The 13,975-nt window shown below is 38.5% G+C and overlaps 1 protein-coding gene across 1 annotated transcript; it reads left to right on the top strand.

Moving 5' to 3' along the window:
- Window positions 1-290: 290 nt before the first annotated feature.
- Window positions 291-13,598, top strand: PDK4 (pyruvate dehydrogenase kinase 4). The gene is made up of 11 exons (XM_065938454.1): window positions 291-664; window positions 1,622-1,763; window positions 3,348-3,419; window positions 4,159-4,343; window positions 4,517-4,603; window positions 5,051-5,128; window positions 6,888-6,964; window positions 8,974-9,072; window positions 9,259-9,369; window positions 9,652-9,765; window positions 11,372-13,598. Exons 1-11 carry the CDS (start codon window positions 550-552, stop codon window positions 11,513-11,515), a joined length of 1,224 nt encoding a protein of 407 aa, XP_065794526.1. The 5' UTR covers window positions 291-549; the 3' UTR covers window positions 11,516-13,598.
- The last annotated feature ends 377 nt before the right edge of the window (window positions 13,599-13,975 follow it).

Here is a 13,975-nt window from a genome sequence, read left to right as displayed (position 1 = left end):
CAAGGACGGGTCTGGGCTGGCCGGCAGCCCACGCTCTCCGGGGTCCTGTCCCCAGGGTCTGACCTCGAGCCCTCGTACCTCCTGACGTCCTCTTGGGCTTCCTGGTATCCCCTTACCCCTGGCAGCCTCTGGGGCCAGTCCCCCGCGACCTGGAGGCGGGACCCGAAGTTCTTTATCTGAGCCGACTGGCGCAGCCCCAAGTTCAGGAAGCTCTCCAAGTCCCAGTGACTCCTCCCCTCGAGCTGGGGCGGGGTGCGGGGTGGCGGGGGGAGTGGGGGGACGCGCAGGGAAACAAATAAAACCTCGGGAGGCCACGGGAGGTGACAGGACACGAACTTGAGTCTCAAGCCACCTACGGCTCCGCAGACTCGCCGGCCGACTCCTCAACCGCGAAGCCCCCCATCCCCGGAACCTCAGCCCAGGCCGGGGTGCACGAGGCCGCTGGCCCACCTGCTCTCCCTGCCCGGCCGCGTCCCGCCCCTTCTGCGGCCCCAGGTCAGCCTTCACCCCACAAACCAGCCCCAGCTCCGGCCCGAACGGTGCATCAAGATGAAGGCGGCACGCTTCGTGATGCGCAGCGCCGGCACCCTGATCCCCCGCGAGGTCGAGCACTTCTCGCGCTACAGCCCGTCCCCGCTCTCCATGAAGCAGCTGCTGGACTTCGGTGAGCGGGGACGGGGGCCCGGGAGGGTCCGGGGAGCTGCCTCAGCTTTCAGACCCGGTATAGGGAGGACCGCCTGGGTCCGCTTTCCTGCGGAACCCTGGAACCTCGACGCCAGCACACTCTGTCTTTCTCAGATCTGCCTCCTTTCTAACAGTCTCTGCCTGCAGGTCAAGGCCACTTGGAGCCCCGCTGATGCCTGCCGGATAGCCTGAGCTCACCCTCCTCATTCTGTCCTAAGCTTTCAGTCAAAAGACCTTTTGCCTCCAGTCATCATTTAACAATAGCGAAACTTCCCTTTTTTCCTAAAGAGGAGATGTTTTCCCCTCCTTCATCGCATATTACTTCTTGGAGATGATTCCTTGTATTACTAAGTAGGCTTGAATTAATTGCTATTTTAACCTCTAGCCACCCTCCACAGGGTTCATCTTTCTGTAGTCCTAACAAATTTCTTTGTTTCTTTACCTTTGCCGTTTTCTCTATATTTGCATTACTGCTGAAAGTATTTGCAAACTTTCGGCAGAAAAATCTTATAAATAAAATTTCAAGGATTTAAATATAATTATTATTTATCGCTAGTCTGTAAACATCAGGACATCCTCCTCCCTACCCCAATCTCCTTACTCCAGCTTCCTATCTAGAACTCTGACTGATGTTGTCTTCTCAACCTTGTGGTTGGATTGAATCCTGCACTCTTTTAGAAATACTAAGAGCCTTGGGATATTATGACTTCTTGGAAGTGAATCCTCATCAAAGAGAGAAAACAGTAATCCTCATATTTGGTCACTTTTTCTAAAAGAAAGAAAAAGACGATGAAGAAGAAGATGCTTACTAATGAATTATAAGTAGATGCTTACTACTGAGGGTGAAATAAAATTTTGTTATATGTGTGTTCAAATGCTATTCAAATATATAATTTAGGTACATGTTTTTGAAAAAAATAAATGTTGTTTATTGCAGGTTCAGAAAACGCATGTGAAAGAACCTCTTTTGCATTTTTGCGACAAGAGTTGCCTGTAAGGCTAGCCAATATCCTGAAGGAAATTTATATACTCCCTGACCGACTAGTAAATACCTCTTCAGTGCAGTTAGTTAAGAGCTGGTAAGTGGTGAAGCATTCTGAAACAGTCTCTAGTTTTAAAACAGTTATTTGAGTATGAATTCTTACAATGTATTAAAATCTTAATTGGAAAACAGGTGGTCTGAACCTTAAGTACTTAGCAAGATGTAAAGAATTTTCTATTAATCTAGGATAAGTTACCCTAAGGGCAGTTATAAAGCTATAAACCTGAAAAAGTAGATATTTTCACAATATAATTTTTACCTCTAGAAGAAAATATGAAAAATAATCAATAGTTATCATATTTGTGTTTTAAATCATAAAAGAGTTTGATATTGCAAAAAGAATCCTATCCTAGAAACAGATACGGAATGACTACTATTTAGAAAGGGCCTAAAATGTCTTGCTGGCATTTGGCTATACCATTCAGAAACTAAGTGGAGAGTCTGGCTAGAATTAAAAATTTGGGAGTATTCTGAATAAAAAAAAAGAAGACATCAAAGATGGGGGCTTCCCTCATAGCTCAGTTGGTAAAGAATCTGCCTACAATGCAGGAGACCCCGTTTCGATTCCTGGGTCAGGTAGATCCCCTGGAGAAGGGACAGGCTATCCACTCCAGTATTCTTGGGCTTCCCTGGTGGTTCAGCTGGTAAAGAATCCACCTGCAATGCGGGAGACCTGGGATCAATCCCTGGGTTGGGAAGATCCCCTGGAGAAAGGAAAGGCTACCCACTCCACTATTATGGCCTGAAGAATTCCATGGGCTGTACAGTCCATGGGGTCACAAAGAGTCGGACATGACTGAGTGACTTTCACTCACTCACTCACTAATCTTTGTTGCTTACGAACCAATTAATGAAGCAGCCTCTGGATTCAAATCCCGGTTCTGTCCCTTCTTAGTTGTAAAAATCCTTGGTTAGTATCTTATCTCTAGGCCTCAATGCCCCCCATCTATTCTGGAGGAGAATAAAGCTGATGCCTCAAAGGGATATTTGGGTGTAATTAAATGAGGTAATCCATTTAAAAGACACTGAGTATCTGGCCCATAGCCAGCACTCAGTTCAATTATGATCTCTTTTTGAAAATAAATACTGAGTTAGGGAAAGTAGATAACCCAAAGCAGCAGATTTTCAGAGAACAGAGCCAGGTTATACACTGAGGCACATAAATACCAGAACTTCACCTAACCCACCTTCTGCACAGCTCTTCGTTTACTGATTTAAGAAATATATGTATTATACAGTCACTAAGCAGTTGCAATCTGAAACACAGACTAGTATTTACTGCTACTTTCAAGACTTCTACCCTCCTATGAATGCAGTAGGAAAAAAGCATGAAGCCTTTCTGTAAAAGTTGTTTCTAAATGATTTTGCTACAAAAATAAAGACTCTTGAAAACAAAACAGAAAACTGACTAGTGATCTAGGATAGTTGAAATTTTAAGTTATTAAGTTGGGGGTTAAATTGTTTTCTTTTTTCTAAGACATACTGTTTTCCAAATGTCTTGGAAGATAGTTTTTGTTTTATACTTTCTCTCTTCAAATCTTCTGAAAAAGGCAGTCTATTTTCAGCCACCTGTAACTGACTATTCAATTTTAAAACTTAAAGCACACCTATTGCTTTGTAGGTATATGCAGAGCCTGATGGAGTTGGTGGAATTCCATGAGAAAAGCCCAGAGGACCAGAAGGCGTTATCAGAGTAAGTGTTATGCATTAGGACAAGTGTCTCAAACTTTGACTATAAACATCATGTTATTTTTTAGAACTAACTTAACAGATAGTTTATAATATTGTCCTGAGTAGTAAACAACTATCCCCTTACAAATGACAAGTTTTGGCTTGTTGGTTTTTAAAAGTAATGGAGAATAATGGCATTGAACATGATTATGAGAATGAAACATGTAGAGGATTTTTTGGGAAAGGAAATCTATTTTTATTATAAATTTAGTATGATGACCAGATTTGTAGAAGGACTTCCTATTACATAAAACTAACGCATGACACTGTCATTGGAGAGTAAACACTTTCTTTCAGAGTAACTGACAGTTTCTAGCTATAAGAATCTTTTCTAAATCTGACAAGAAATTTGAAGTTTCTTTCACAATGGCATTTTAGAGCCATCTCCAATATGACTTATTTTTTTAATTATTATTTTTTAAAAGAGGATCCTTAGTGAACAACTAGAATGAAAACACCAGTCACAGAGCTGGTATTTTCACATGCAAGCTAAAAGCAAAATAAATCTGTTTATGAAACTATCTCCGCTACTGTAGTCAAAGACTCTGTAGTGAGAATCTAAATAAAGCTTCATCCAAACATTTTATCATTTGATTTGTTTAGATGGGTACTTGAAAAAAGCTTTAACCTTCTTTGAAGTAATCTAAGAAATATAAATTAATGAAACTTACTCTATTAACCATAAACGTATTTTGGCTTAGTTTTGTAGATACTCTCATCAAAGTTCGGAATAGACACCATGACGTAATTCCTACAATGGCACAAGGAATCCTAGAATATAAAGATGCCTGTACAGCTGACCCAGTCACCAATCAAAACCTTCAGTATTTCTTGGATCGATTTTACATGAATCGTATTTCTACCCGGATGCTAATGAACCAGCACAGTGAGTTAGTTCATCATGATAGTCATGATAAATATAGAGATGGGTGGAGAATATACGCTGTCCTCTAACTAGATACTTCACTACTTGGTGGGTCACATTCTCTCTCAGTGGTAGTTCTAATCAGTGTTATCCTGATTTTTACAATGATATTCTTTGTTTTTATTTTTCAACAGTCCTTATATTTAGTGACTTACAGACAGGAAACCCAAGCCTCATTGGAAGCATTGATCCAAACTGTGATGTGGCAGCAGTGGCCCAAGGTAATTTGTAGGTTTCTGCATCTCCCTTATTGAAAATGTACACTATCTGACTGATACATCTAATCAGTTGAGGTGACTCTCTGAATGAATTCAAATTCAAAGGGTTCCTTTTATGTTTTTATAAATTCTGTAATGAAGGTCCTTTACTTTTGAGAGTTGGGTGTTTAAATATTCATTATAAAAAATCCCAACATCAATAGCTAAGGTGCCATATTCTTATATATTGTATTTGATCTTTGATGTGCACATATTCCTATAGCAATAGCTATAACTTAAACATTGTCTTCATTTTTTCAATCAAATATTAAAAAGGTATTTTTAATATACATAGACCTCAACTCTAATGAATATTTTAGACTAAAGGTAGTGTATACACTGATGATCAGTTGAAAATTTTACTTGGCATAAATTCATTTAATAATTATGAAAAACACACTTCCATTCCAGATGCCTTCGAGTGTTCCAAGATGCTTTGTGATCAGTATTATTTAACATCTCCAGAATTAAAGCTAACACAAGTGAATGGTAAGTTATAAATTAGATATATTTTAATCTGTAGAAAATTCAGTGTTCGCTCAGTATGATTTCTTCCTGTAAATACAAAGCAATTTCTGTGTTCCTTTTTTCCCTTCTGAACTTGCCTAGAACTTTTACACTTTTGTTTTTTTTTTTTTTTTTTTGAAGCCAAGACTCTCTTATCTCAACTGGAAAGTTCCAATTGAGTATATTCAGTTGCTAAAGACAATTCATAAAGAAGAATGGTTTGAACAGATAATGTAGGATTTAGGGAAGCAGCTAAGTTCCAGCATCTTAGATCAAAGAAAGATTGCTAGCTTCAGATAAGGCAGGCAGAGTCTGAGGAACCACTTGGTAGTGGAGATATATTCCTAAGGAGGTGACTTATCAGACCTGAAAACAAAACCACTTTAAACTGTACTATAAGAAAGAAGCCAGTCACAGAAGGACAGATACTATGTGCCTGCACTTACATAAGGCATCAAAAATAGTCAGGCTCATAGAAGTGGAGAGTTGAATGGTGGTTGCCAGAAGCTGAAGAGGGGAATGGGGAGCTGCTATTCCGTATGTATAAAGTTTCAGTTATGCAAGATGAATAAGTTCTAGAGATCTGCTCTACAGCACCACCCTTACAGTTAACAACACTGTATTGTATACTTAAATATTTAAGGTATATCTCATGTTAAATGTTTTTACCAAAAATTAAAAAAAATTTTTTTCATGTAAGTATACACCATGGTTTTGCAAGCAGAACATACTTTAGAAGGGCTTCCCACACTGCCTGAAGTAATTACAGGATGAGTGCAATGCACTATTTTTATCTTATCCCATAGTTGCTTCTCAAAGCAAGACCATACACTTAAATTCAAGTAACCTTCTCCTTGCCATTCAAAGTAAACATCTTTTTCAAGTAATCATTATACAGGAACAATATTTGTTGGTGGAGAGAATTTAAATCAAGTTGTTCAAATTAAGAGTACCCTAGCTCCTGGATTTGGGAAAGGGAAATGGAATTGATGGCTGAACTAAAAGTAGGAGTGGACTGAAAAATATTTCCCAGCATTAACAGAAATGTTGCATAATACTTGCAGATAAACTGCTTTAACTGTTTGCTAAAATAAAGAGGAAATTGTGCCAGACCTTGTTTTCAAACTCTGCCAAGGCCTGAAACACTGAAGAATAATACTTTTATTTTTCTTTTCAGAGTATTATGAGGTTTATGTTTCTGTTTTCTGTAGCCTCTTGGTGAAATTTAAGCATATTGAGCCTATGGGATTTTATGTTTAATTCACAAAAGTCAAGAATAATCAGATGTGTTATTTTCCCATGCATTAAAAATATAAAAATTATAGCTAGCTAGCATCAATTTTGATGTTATTGTAGACTTTTACATTTATTTTTCTTATTTGTAAAAATGCATATAATTTTAACTCTGTAAGTGTTCAACACAAAAGTTTTGAAAGTAGAAATAACTAATCCACATAATCTAATTTAGAGCACCCTCATTTTACATTTATCTGGCTTTATGTATTTGTACAGAAATGCAAAAATTAAATCACAGAGCACTAAGAAGCAACTGTAATGGCATTTTTAAAATAAGCCAGCTATGTTTACTGTCTGAAAGGGAAGATTCTAAGGTAGGATTTTAGAGGAGGATAGGGAGTATCCCAATTCTGTTCAAACCTGAATTATTAATCAAATAGATATGAAAATATATTTTAATGAAACATTTGTTTCCCAACTCTAAATGAGCTTAATTTTTTTCTAGTAAAATTTCCAGGCCAACCAATTCATATTGTGTATGTTCCATCTCACCTTCATCATATGCTCTTTGAATTATTCAAGGTAAGACACTTCACAATAATTGCATTTTTTTTTAAAGTTCACTGGTTACATTTTTATCTCATTTATCTTCCTCTACTAAACAGGAGCCTCACTCTCTTCTCCCAAGCATGCTTCTATGTTCTAACAGAAAGAAGCTACAGTTAATGTTTGAAAGGGTACATGCAGTTCCTCCTAGCATCAACATGTATTTGAGAATGTACAATATGACCCACTATGTCACACTGCTCCTGTTCCCATTATATTTTCAGGTGTCCAACAAAGCACTAGTTATTCATGCATTCATTAAGGAAGGTCATAGGGTGAATGCCTCAGTGACCGAGGCCTGTTTGCCTCCACGCCCATGGTCAGTCCAACTCCAAATCCAGAAGTTCAGGTCCAGAATTACTGGAGGTGGCAGGGCCCCCATCTATGACTAGAATATACTCGGAGGACAGTCAGCTCCTTCAGTGACCTACTTTGATATGAATCTGCATCGCCTGGGAGTTTTTTTAAAATTCAGATTCTGTGGGTCTGGGATTGGGCCTGAGATTCCGAATTTCTATTAAGCTGACAGTCCTGGTCACGGATGCTGCTGGTCCACGGTCCACACTTTTCATAGCAAGACAGTACGGGGCGTGTGTGCTAAGTCACTTCAGTCGTGTCTGACTCTTTGTGGCTTTATGGACTGTAGCCCACCAGGCTCCTCTGTCCATGGGATTCTCCTGGCCAGAATACTGGAGTGGGTTGCCATGCCCTCCTCCAAGGGATCTTCCCAGCGCAAGGATCGAACCTGCGTCTCTGGCATCTCCTGCATTGGCAGGCAGGTTCTTTACCACTGGGCCGCCTGGGAAGCCCGAACAGTAGGATAGTGTTTCTCAGACTTTCGTGTGCATTACAGTCACCATTGGCCTTGTTAAACATGGATTCTTCTGCCTGTCTCAGAGATTCAGATACCCTGGACCTGAGAACTTGCATTTCTAACAAGCTCTTAGAGGATGTGGTGGTTACAGGTCTGTGATAGTCAGGTACTAAGGATCAAATTCTGTCCCAGGTTCTAAGCCCACACTAAAACTCTATCCCTACACCAAAAGATAGAAAAGCAATTGAAGCTTTGTGATGGTTCCTGAGTCCCCTGGCCTGGAGAGGAGGAAGCCTTAAAAAAAAAAAAAAAGTGAAATCTGCCTCTGATATAACTCAGAGAACCCACTATTTCCTAACTTATTCTAATACTAGTGCAATGAGGTATTGATTATACTACAAACATCTGATCTATTTTATTTCACTTCAGCTAATGATTAGAACTTAACATTGTTATATAGAAACCAGAAAGCAGATAACCTAACAGAAGGGTAGGAAAAAAATGGGTAAAATAAACCAAACTTTGTATGAAATTCATCTAGCTGTCCGAAAACTTATTTGGGCTTCTTTCAGTTAAAGGACAAAGACACTTTTTTTGTTGATTTGATTTACTTTTAAATTGAATGGTCCAACTCATAACAGTTATTTTGCCATCATTGGTAAAAGTTAAGATGATAATCAAATGCAAATTGAAATTTAATTTAGAATTATTTACTATCCTTTTAAATAGTAACAGCATTTTCCCATCAAATTTTATAAAAGCCAATAAATTGGTTCAATGATTCACTGTTTATTTGTTATGTAATAGTCTTTGGTGCTGAGATATAAAATGTAATGGAAAGTCAGAAAAGAGAGAGCCAGGAAATGGACTATAAAACCAATTTCTACATTTAAATTAAGCTTACAAATAAGAACTTGACAGCTAGCAGAATTGTTTTTCCATTAGACATTACCCCCAAGAGCTATATTACATGATAAATGAACATTTTTCATTATACATCTGCATGACAAATTCATAAATGGCTATTCACAGAGCTATTTTACTCCTAACTTAAAAAAGTAAAATAAGAACTTTGAATTACCCTCTGTGCTTTCATTGTAAACATAAAAACAATTATTTATTGCCCCTCATCCTTGTGCCATTGAATTCCTTGTGGTTTTGTTTTCTTCAGAATGCAATGAGGGCCACAGTTGAACACCAGGAAAACTGGCCTTCCTTGACACCAATTGAAGTGATTGTTGTCTTGGGGAAAGAAGATCTTACAATTAAGGTAACTATTCTGTTTTTTCTTTTGGGTCCTTCTTGAGAGAATTTTTAAAAAGGAGTCAATAATAATAAAGCTCTCTGCTTTGAGCTACAGATCAAAGTCATGTACACCAGGTGAAGACAAGACATTTTTGTATAGACAAATACACATTGTTTTTAGCATATAACTCTGATGCCTTGTTTGTTTAAGATTTCAGACAGAGGAGGTGGTGTTCCCCTGAGGGTCATTGACCGTCTCTTTAGTTACACGTACTCCACTGCACCAACGCCTGTGATGGATAGTTCCCGGAATGCTCCGCTGGTAAGACCAATTAAATGACCAAGTTCATCCGAGCCACCTAGTTCTAAGTGTAGAGTAAGGATTACAAGGATGTATTTTGGCAAGTTAATCAATTTAGTTAAACTGGGCATGGGGAATATGAGAAGGAATGATAAAGCCAACTAAGAAACAGTTATCCAAGGGGTTTCTGATTGGAAGAAGAAGATATGTGTCTAAGTTCTAGGACATCGGTATCAGGGAGTATAGTTTGTCTTTCTATGATTGTGTTCACTTCTTTTTAAGTAACTGATCTTTCCCTTCCAGGCTGGATTTGGTTACGGCTTGCCTATTTCTCGTCTCTATGCCAAGTACTTTCAAGGAGATCTAAATCTCTACTCTTTACCAGGATACGGAACTGATGCTATCATCTACTTAAAGGTATCCTTTAAATCCAATATAAAAAAAATCATATTTCTGAAAAGATTGCTTCTGAGTTCTATGATCCTTGGTGAATACCCCAAACTGAGTTAGCACAAATATTGACCACAAGCCATTACATTTTCTGTTTGGTATGTGTAAACATACTGCTTAATATTTAGTATGGTAATGTGCCAAAAAGGAAGTGAGGTGACCCTACCTGCCTCAGTGAAGCAAAATAGTTTCCCAAGAAGCTCAGTAGTTTCTGAGTGAGGAGATGCTCATGTGAATTTTTTAAGGCAGCTTAACATCTGTGAGAATAGCTGTAGTTTTGTTTTACTTAGGCTTGTGGGAAATGCATATATGCTAACAATGTTTCAGCCTAGAAGACAAGACCTTAAGCTGATCTTATTAGAAATCCAGGGGGAAGACAGCTGACTGCTAAGAAGCTGTCAAGGGGGTGCCTGGCACTTCCTGCTTAAACTTTAAAACTCGGTACATGTTTTTTCCATTTCTGATAAAGCCTCAATTTATTTGTTAAGGTCACTGTCCTGATTCTGGTTAATCATTTGCCAACTAGTTCAAATGAAAATACATTCAGAGTCGTTAGCAACTAAAACATTAAGCTTCCAGGCTCCTGTTTTGCGCAAGGGAATTATTTACCACATGGTCTTAGGACACCTGGCACCCCACTCCAGTCCTCTTGCCTGGAAAATCCCATGGACGGAGGAGCCTGGTGGGCTGCAGTCCATGGGTCCCTAAGAGTCTAACACGACTGAGAGACGTCACTTTCACTTTTCACTTTCATGCATTGGAGAAGGAAATGGCAACCCACTCCAGTGTTCTTGCCTGGAGAATCCCAGGGACGGGAGCCTGATGGGATGGGCTGCTATCTATGGGGTCGCACAGAGTTGGACGCAACTGACGTGACTTAGCAGCAGCAGCTTAGGACACCTGAGATAGTTAATGTATTCATTTCTTAAACAGTAAAAATGTTTTCAATGTATTGAGAAATATTAATGTATTATAGATCTACAGTGTCAGACTTTAATAGATCAATAGTATCAGGTTAGGACTCTCACTTTATTACATTCATAGATGTCTTGCCTGGAAAACCTATTTGTCTATTTTTATTCAACTCTATAACTAGCAATATCCAGATAAGGGGCATGTGTAACTACTGAATACAAATACTGTTCCCAAACTTATTTTGTTGTTCAGTCACTAAGTCGTGTCTGACTCTTTGCGACCCCATGGACTGCAGCATGCCAGGCTTCCCTGTCCTTCACTTATCTCCCGGAGTTTGCTCACATTCATATCCACTGTGTCAGTGATGCTATCTAGCCATCTCATCCTCTGCAACCCTCTTCTCCTCTTGCCCTCCTAATTTATAATTGTATATATACTGTTTCAGCCCCTATAGGGTATAGATAATATTTATTTTTCAATTTTCTTTCATACAGTGCCTACCTATACCATGGACTCTGGGTGTGCTTTTATTATTAAATTAATTAAAAGAATGTATTTGAATATTTGAATGCTTACCTCTGAGTTTCTTTTGAACAATTACTTTGGGTATGAAGTATGCAATGAATAATTTCTCTGGCTTGATTTTTCCCTCTTTCAGGCTCTGTCTTCTGAGTCCATAGAAAAACTCCCAGTCTTTAACAAATCAGCCTTCAAACATTATCAGACGAGCAGCGAGGCTGGAGACTGGTGTGTCCCAAGCAAGGAACCAAAGAAGCTGGCAAAGGAAAGAGTGGCCGTGTGAGGAGGGCCTCGCGGACACTTTAGGGATCAAAGTGGGTCTGTGCCAGCGCTGCTTCAGGACTGTCTGCCCGTGAACCCTTGTTTCCTCAAAAACAAACAGCAGCAACAAAAACTCCTTGATCGGAACACTGATGTGAAGGATAGAGGGCTCCTTTCTGTGACCCAGGCGAGCACAGAGCAGGACCACAGGAGTAAAGGCTGGCCAGCTCTTTATTCTCCTAACTTAGAGTAACACCTGAGTTTGCATCACATCCTGAAGAAGAAATAAGCCTGTCTACCATCTCTTTATCAACCAAAAGGGGAAGGAGTGAGAAGGGAAGATGAAGGCTAGCAGTTTCAACCGACTGATACTTTAGGCCATTGATTGATGTCATCAGATATTGGTATTTACGGCAGTACTTTCCTGCCACTCAAAGGATGAGGGCTTATTTTATACTGTATGATTGGAAATGTGTATAAACATATATTTCATAAATATGCATTCTAGAGGTGAAAAATCAGTGAGTAAAATAACATTTACTTTGAATGAAGGCAAATGAACCAACACGCTTTATTCAAAGTTGCAGCCAGGACTTGGGTCTATGTAGAAACTGGGAAGAAAGCCCCTTCTGATAAACACAGTGCCTTTACTATGTTGCTTTTCCTGTTCACTCCTCAAATAAGAAGTGAGCACTTATTGCAAGGTGCATATGTCTTGGTTGAATTTAAAATGTGCACTGAATTCTGGACGTTGGCAGTTGGAGGGAGAGAAGAATTGCCAAAGTGATAGCAAAACCTCACTTTTCTTTGCTTACAAATGAAACAGAAGTAGATTGGAAAGACCAGTATTAGGGAAAGAAATCAGGCATTCAGAATCTAACTCAGTAGGAAGGGCTGTTCTCCACCCCACAGTGGTGGTAATCCAAAGGCATCTACTTTCTAGGCTTAAAGAGATATATACTTTTATATATTTAACTATGTTCTCTACACTCCACCATTAACATCTGATAAAAATGTGTAATTAACAAATGGTTCCAGAACACTGGAATTTAAATACTTCCTGGAGTATTTTTAACAAGTAGCCTGCGGGTAAGAGATTTTCATGTCATGCATGGATGCTTTCATTTGTAAATTGTTGTGAATGAGAGCTAATGCATGAAAGCTGTAATGCATATGGCGCTTTTGGGGAGTTCAGGTGGAATGCGCAGGTGGACACGGCAGTCTAGCACATGCCTCTCAGAGCAGAAACGAAGAAACAAAAGGAAAGAAGGAAGGAAAGAAGAACGATGGAAAAGGAGGAGGGAGGGAAGCAGAAGGCAAGCATCTTGCTATATTCCCCATAAATTATTTCAAGAAATGATCCATATTATCACGGATAAATTATTGACAAGAAGATGAATTGGTGTTTTTCAAAACAGTATGGCTTCTTTCAGTGTTTTTTTCACTCTTGCAAGATAATAGGCTTTTACGAGATAATAAACTCATCTGTGAAACCGGAATATTAAAAAAAAAAAAAAGCTAGCATTTTCTGTTTTGTAAAATAATCAGTACCATCTATATGTTGGATTTAACATTTGTGGTTAATTTTCTCACGGCCTAGTGTTGTGGTGCTTCTGGTAGTGGCCATAGAAGGCTCAGACAATTTGCTTGGATTTCAGGTTTTATCATCAGAAGTCCTGGAGGTGACTTTCTTGATTGTGGGACTCTGGCTCATGCATTTATTGACTATATACAACTATCTGCAATAGAATATTTGGCTTTTCAAAAATCTAAACATTTTTGCATGTAAATATTTGTGTTTATCAAAAGAATTAAAGCAGTTGATTAACAGTTAACCCAAATACTGGGAACTGTCTTTAAGACACTAGAGAATAAGAAATGCTGGTATCTCAGTAACATCAAATGTGTAAATGGAGCTGTATAAAACAGAAAGAGTCCATACTGGTATGTGTGAAACCTGTGGAAGAGCTTTAGGATCCTAGTGGATGGAAACTGAATGTTCAGGCCCACTTAAATTATTAATGTATAAACTGTGTTTTTGTGTCTAGGTTATGTACAGAGAAATGTGATAATTTTTATAATAAATATTTTTTATTATAATGATAGATGTAATCTTTTAAAGTGCTTTTCTTAAATTAATGGAAAATACTAAGAAGAATTTGAGGCAAAAGTTTTCCTCACTTTACATCAAATCTCATTTATATTTTGGTTTTAGAAAAACTAAAATCTTCATTTTTGAATGAAAGATAAACACCTATAGCATTCCAGAAATTCCTGATTGTCCTTTGCTTTCTTGGTTATGCCCCAATTACACACAGTAAAATGTATGTTTATCTATATGAATAAATTAAATAATCAGTTTTGTAATGCATGTATTCTCTACATTTTTGGGATAAATCTACTTTAAAGTCTCATTTAGTGACTGTATTTGCAAATATGGAAGAGTATCAAAATAATTACCTAGGTAATTTAGGTTCCCAAA

This window comes from Muntiacus reevesi, chromosome 6 (assembly GCF_963930625.1).
Source record: "Muntiacus reevesi chromosome 6, mMunRee1.1, whole genome shotgun sequence".
Taxonomy (NCBI): domain Eukaryota; kingdom Metazoa; phylum Chordata; class Mammalia; order Artiodactyla; family Cervidae; genus Muntiacus; species Muntiacus reevesi.
This window is presented reverse-complemented; position numbering and strand designations above follow the sequence as displayed.

Bases quoted from the DNA above. Each gene is read 5' to 3' on its own strand.
- PDK4 (XM_065938454.1), top strand. From the start codon at position 550: ATGAAGGCGGCACGCTTCGTGATGCGCAGCGCCGGCACCCTGATCCCC. The intron at 1,764-3,347 runs GTAAGTGGTGAA...ATTGCTTTGTAG, and splicing joins GTGCAGTTAGTTAAGAGCTG to GTATATGCAGAGCCTGATGG. The intron at 5,129-6,887 runs GTAAGTTATAAA...ATTTTTTTCTAG, and splicing joins AAAGCTAACACAAGTGAATG to TAAAATTTCCAGGCCAACCA.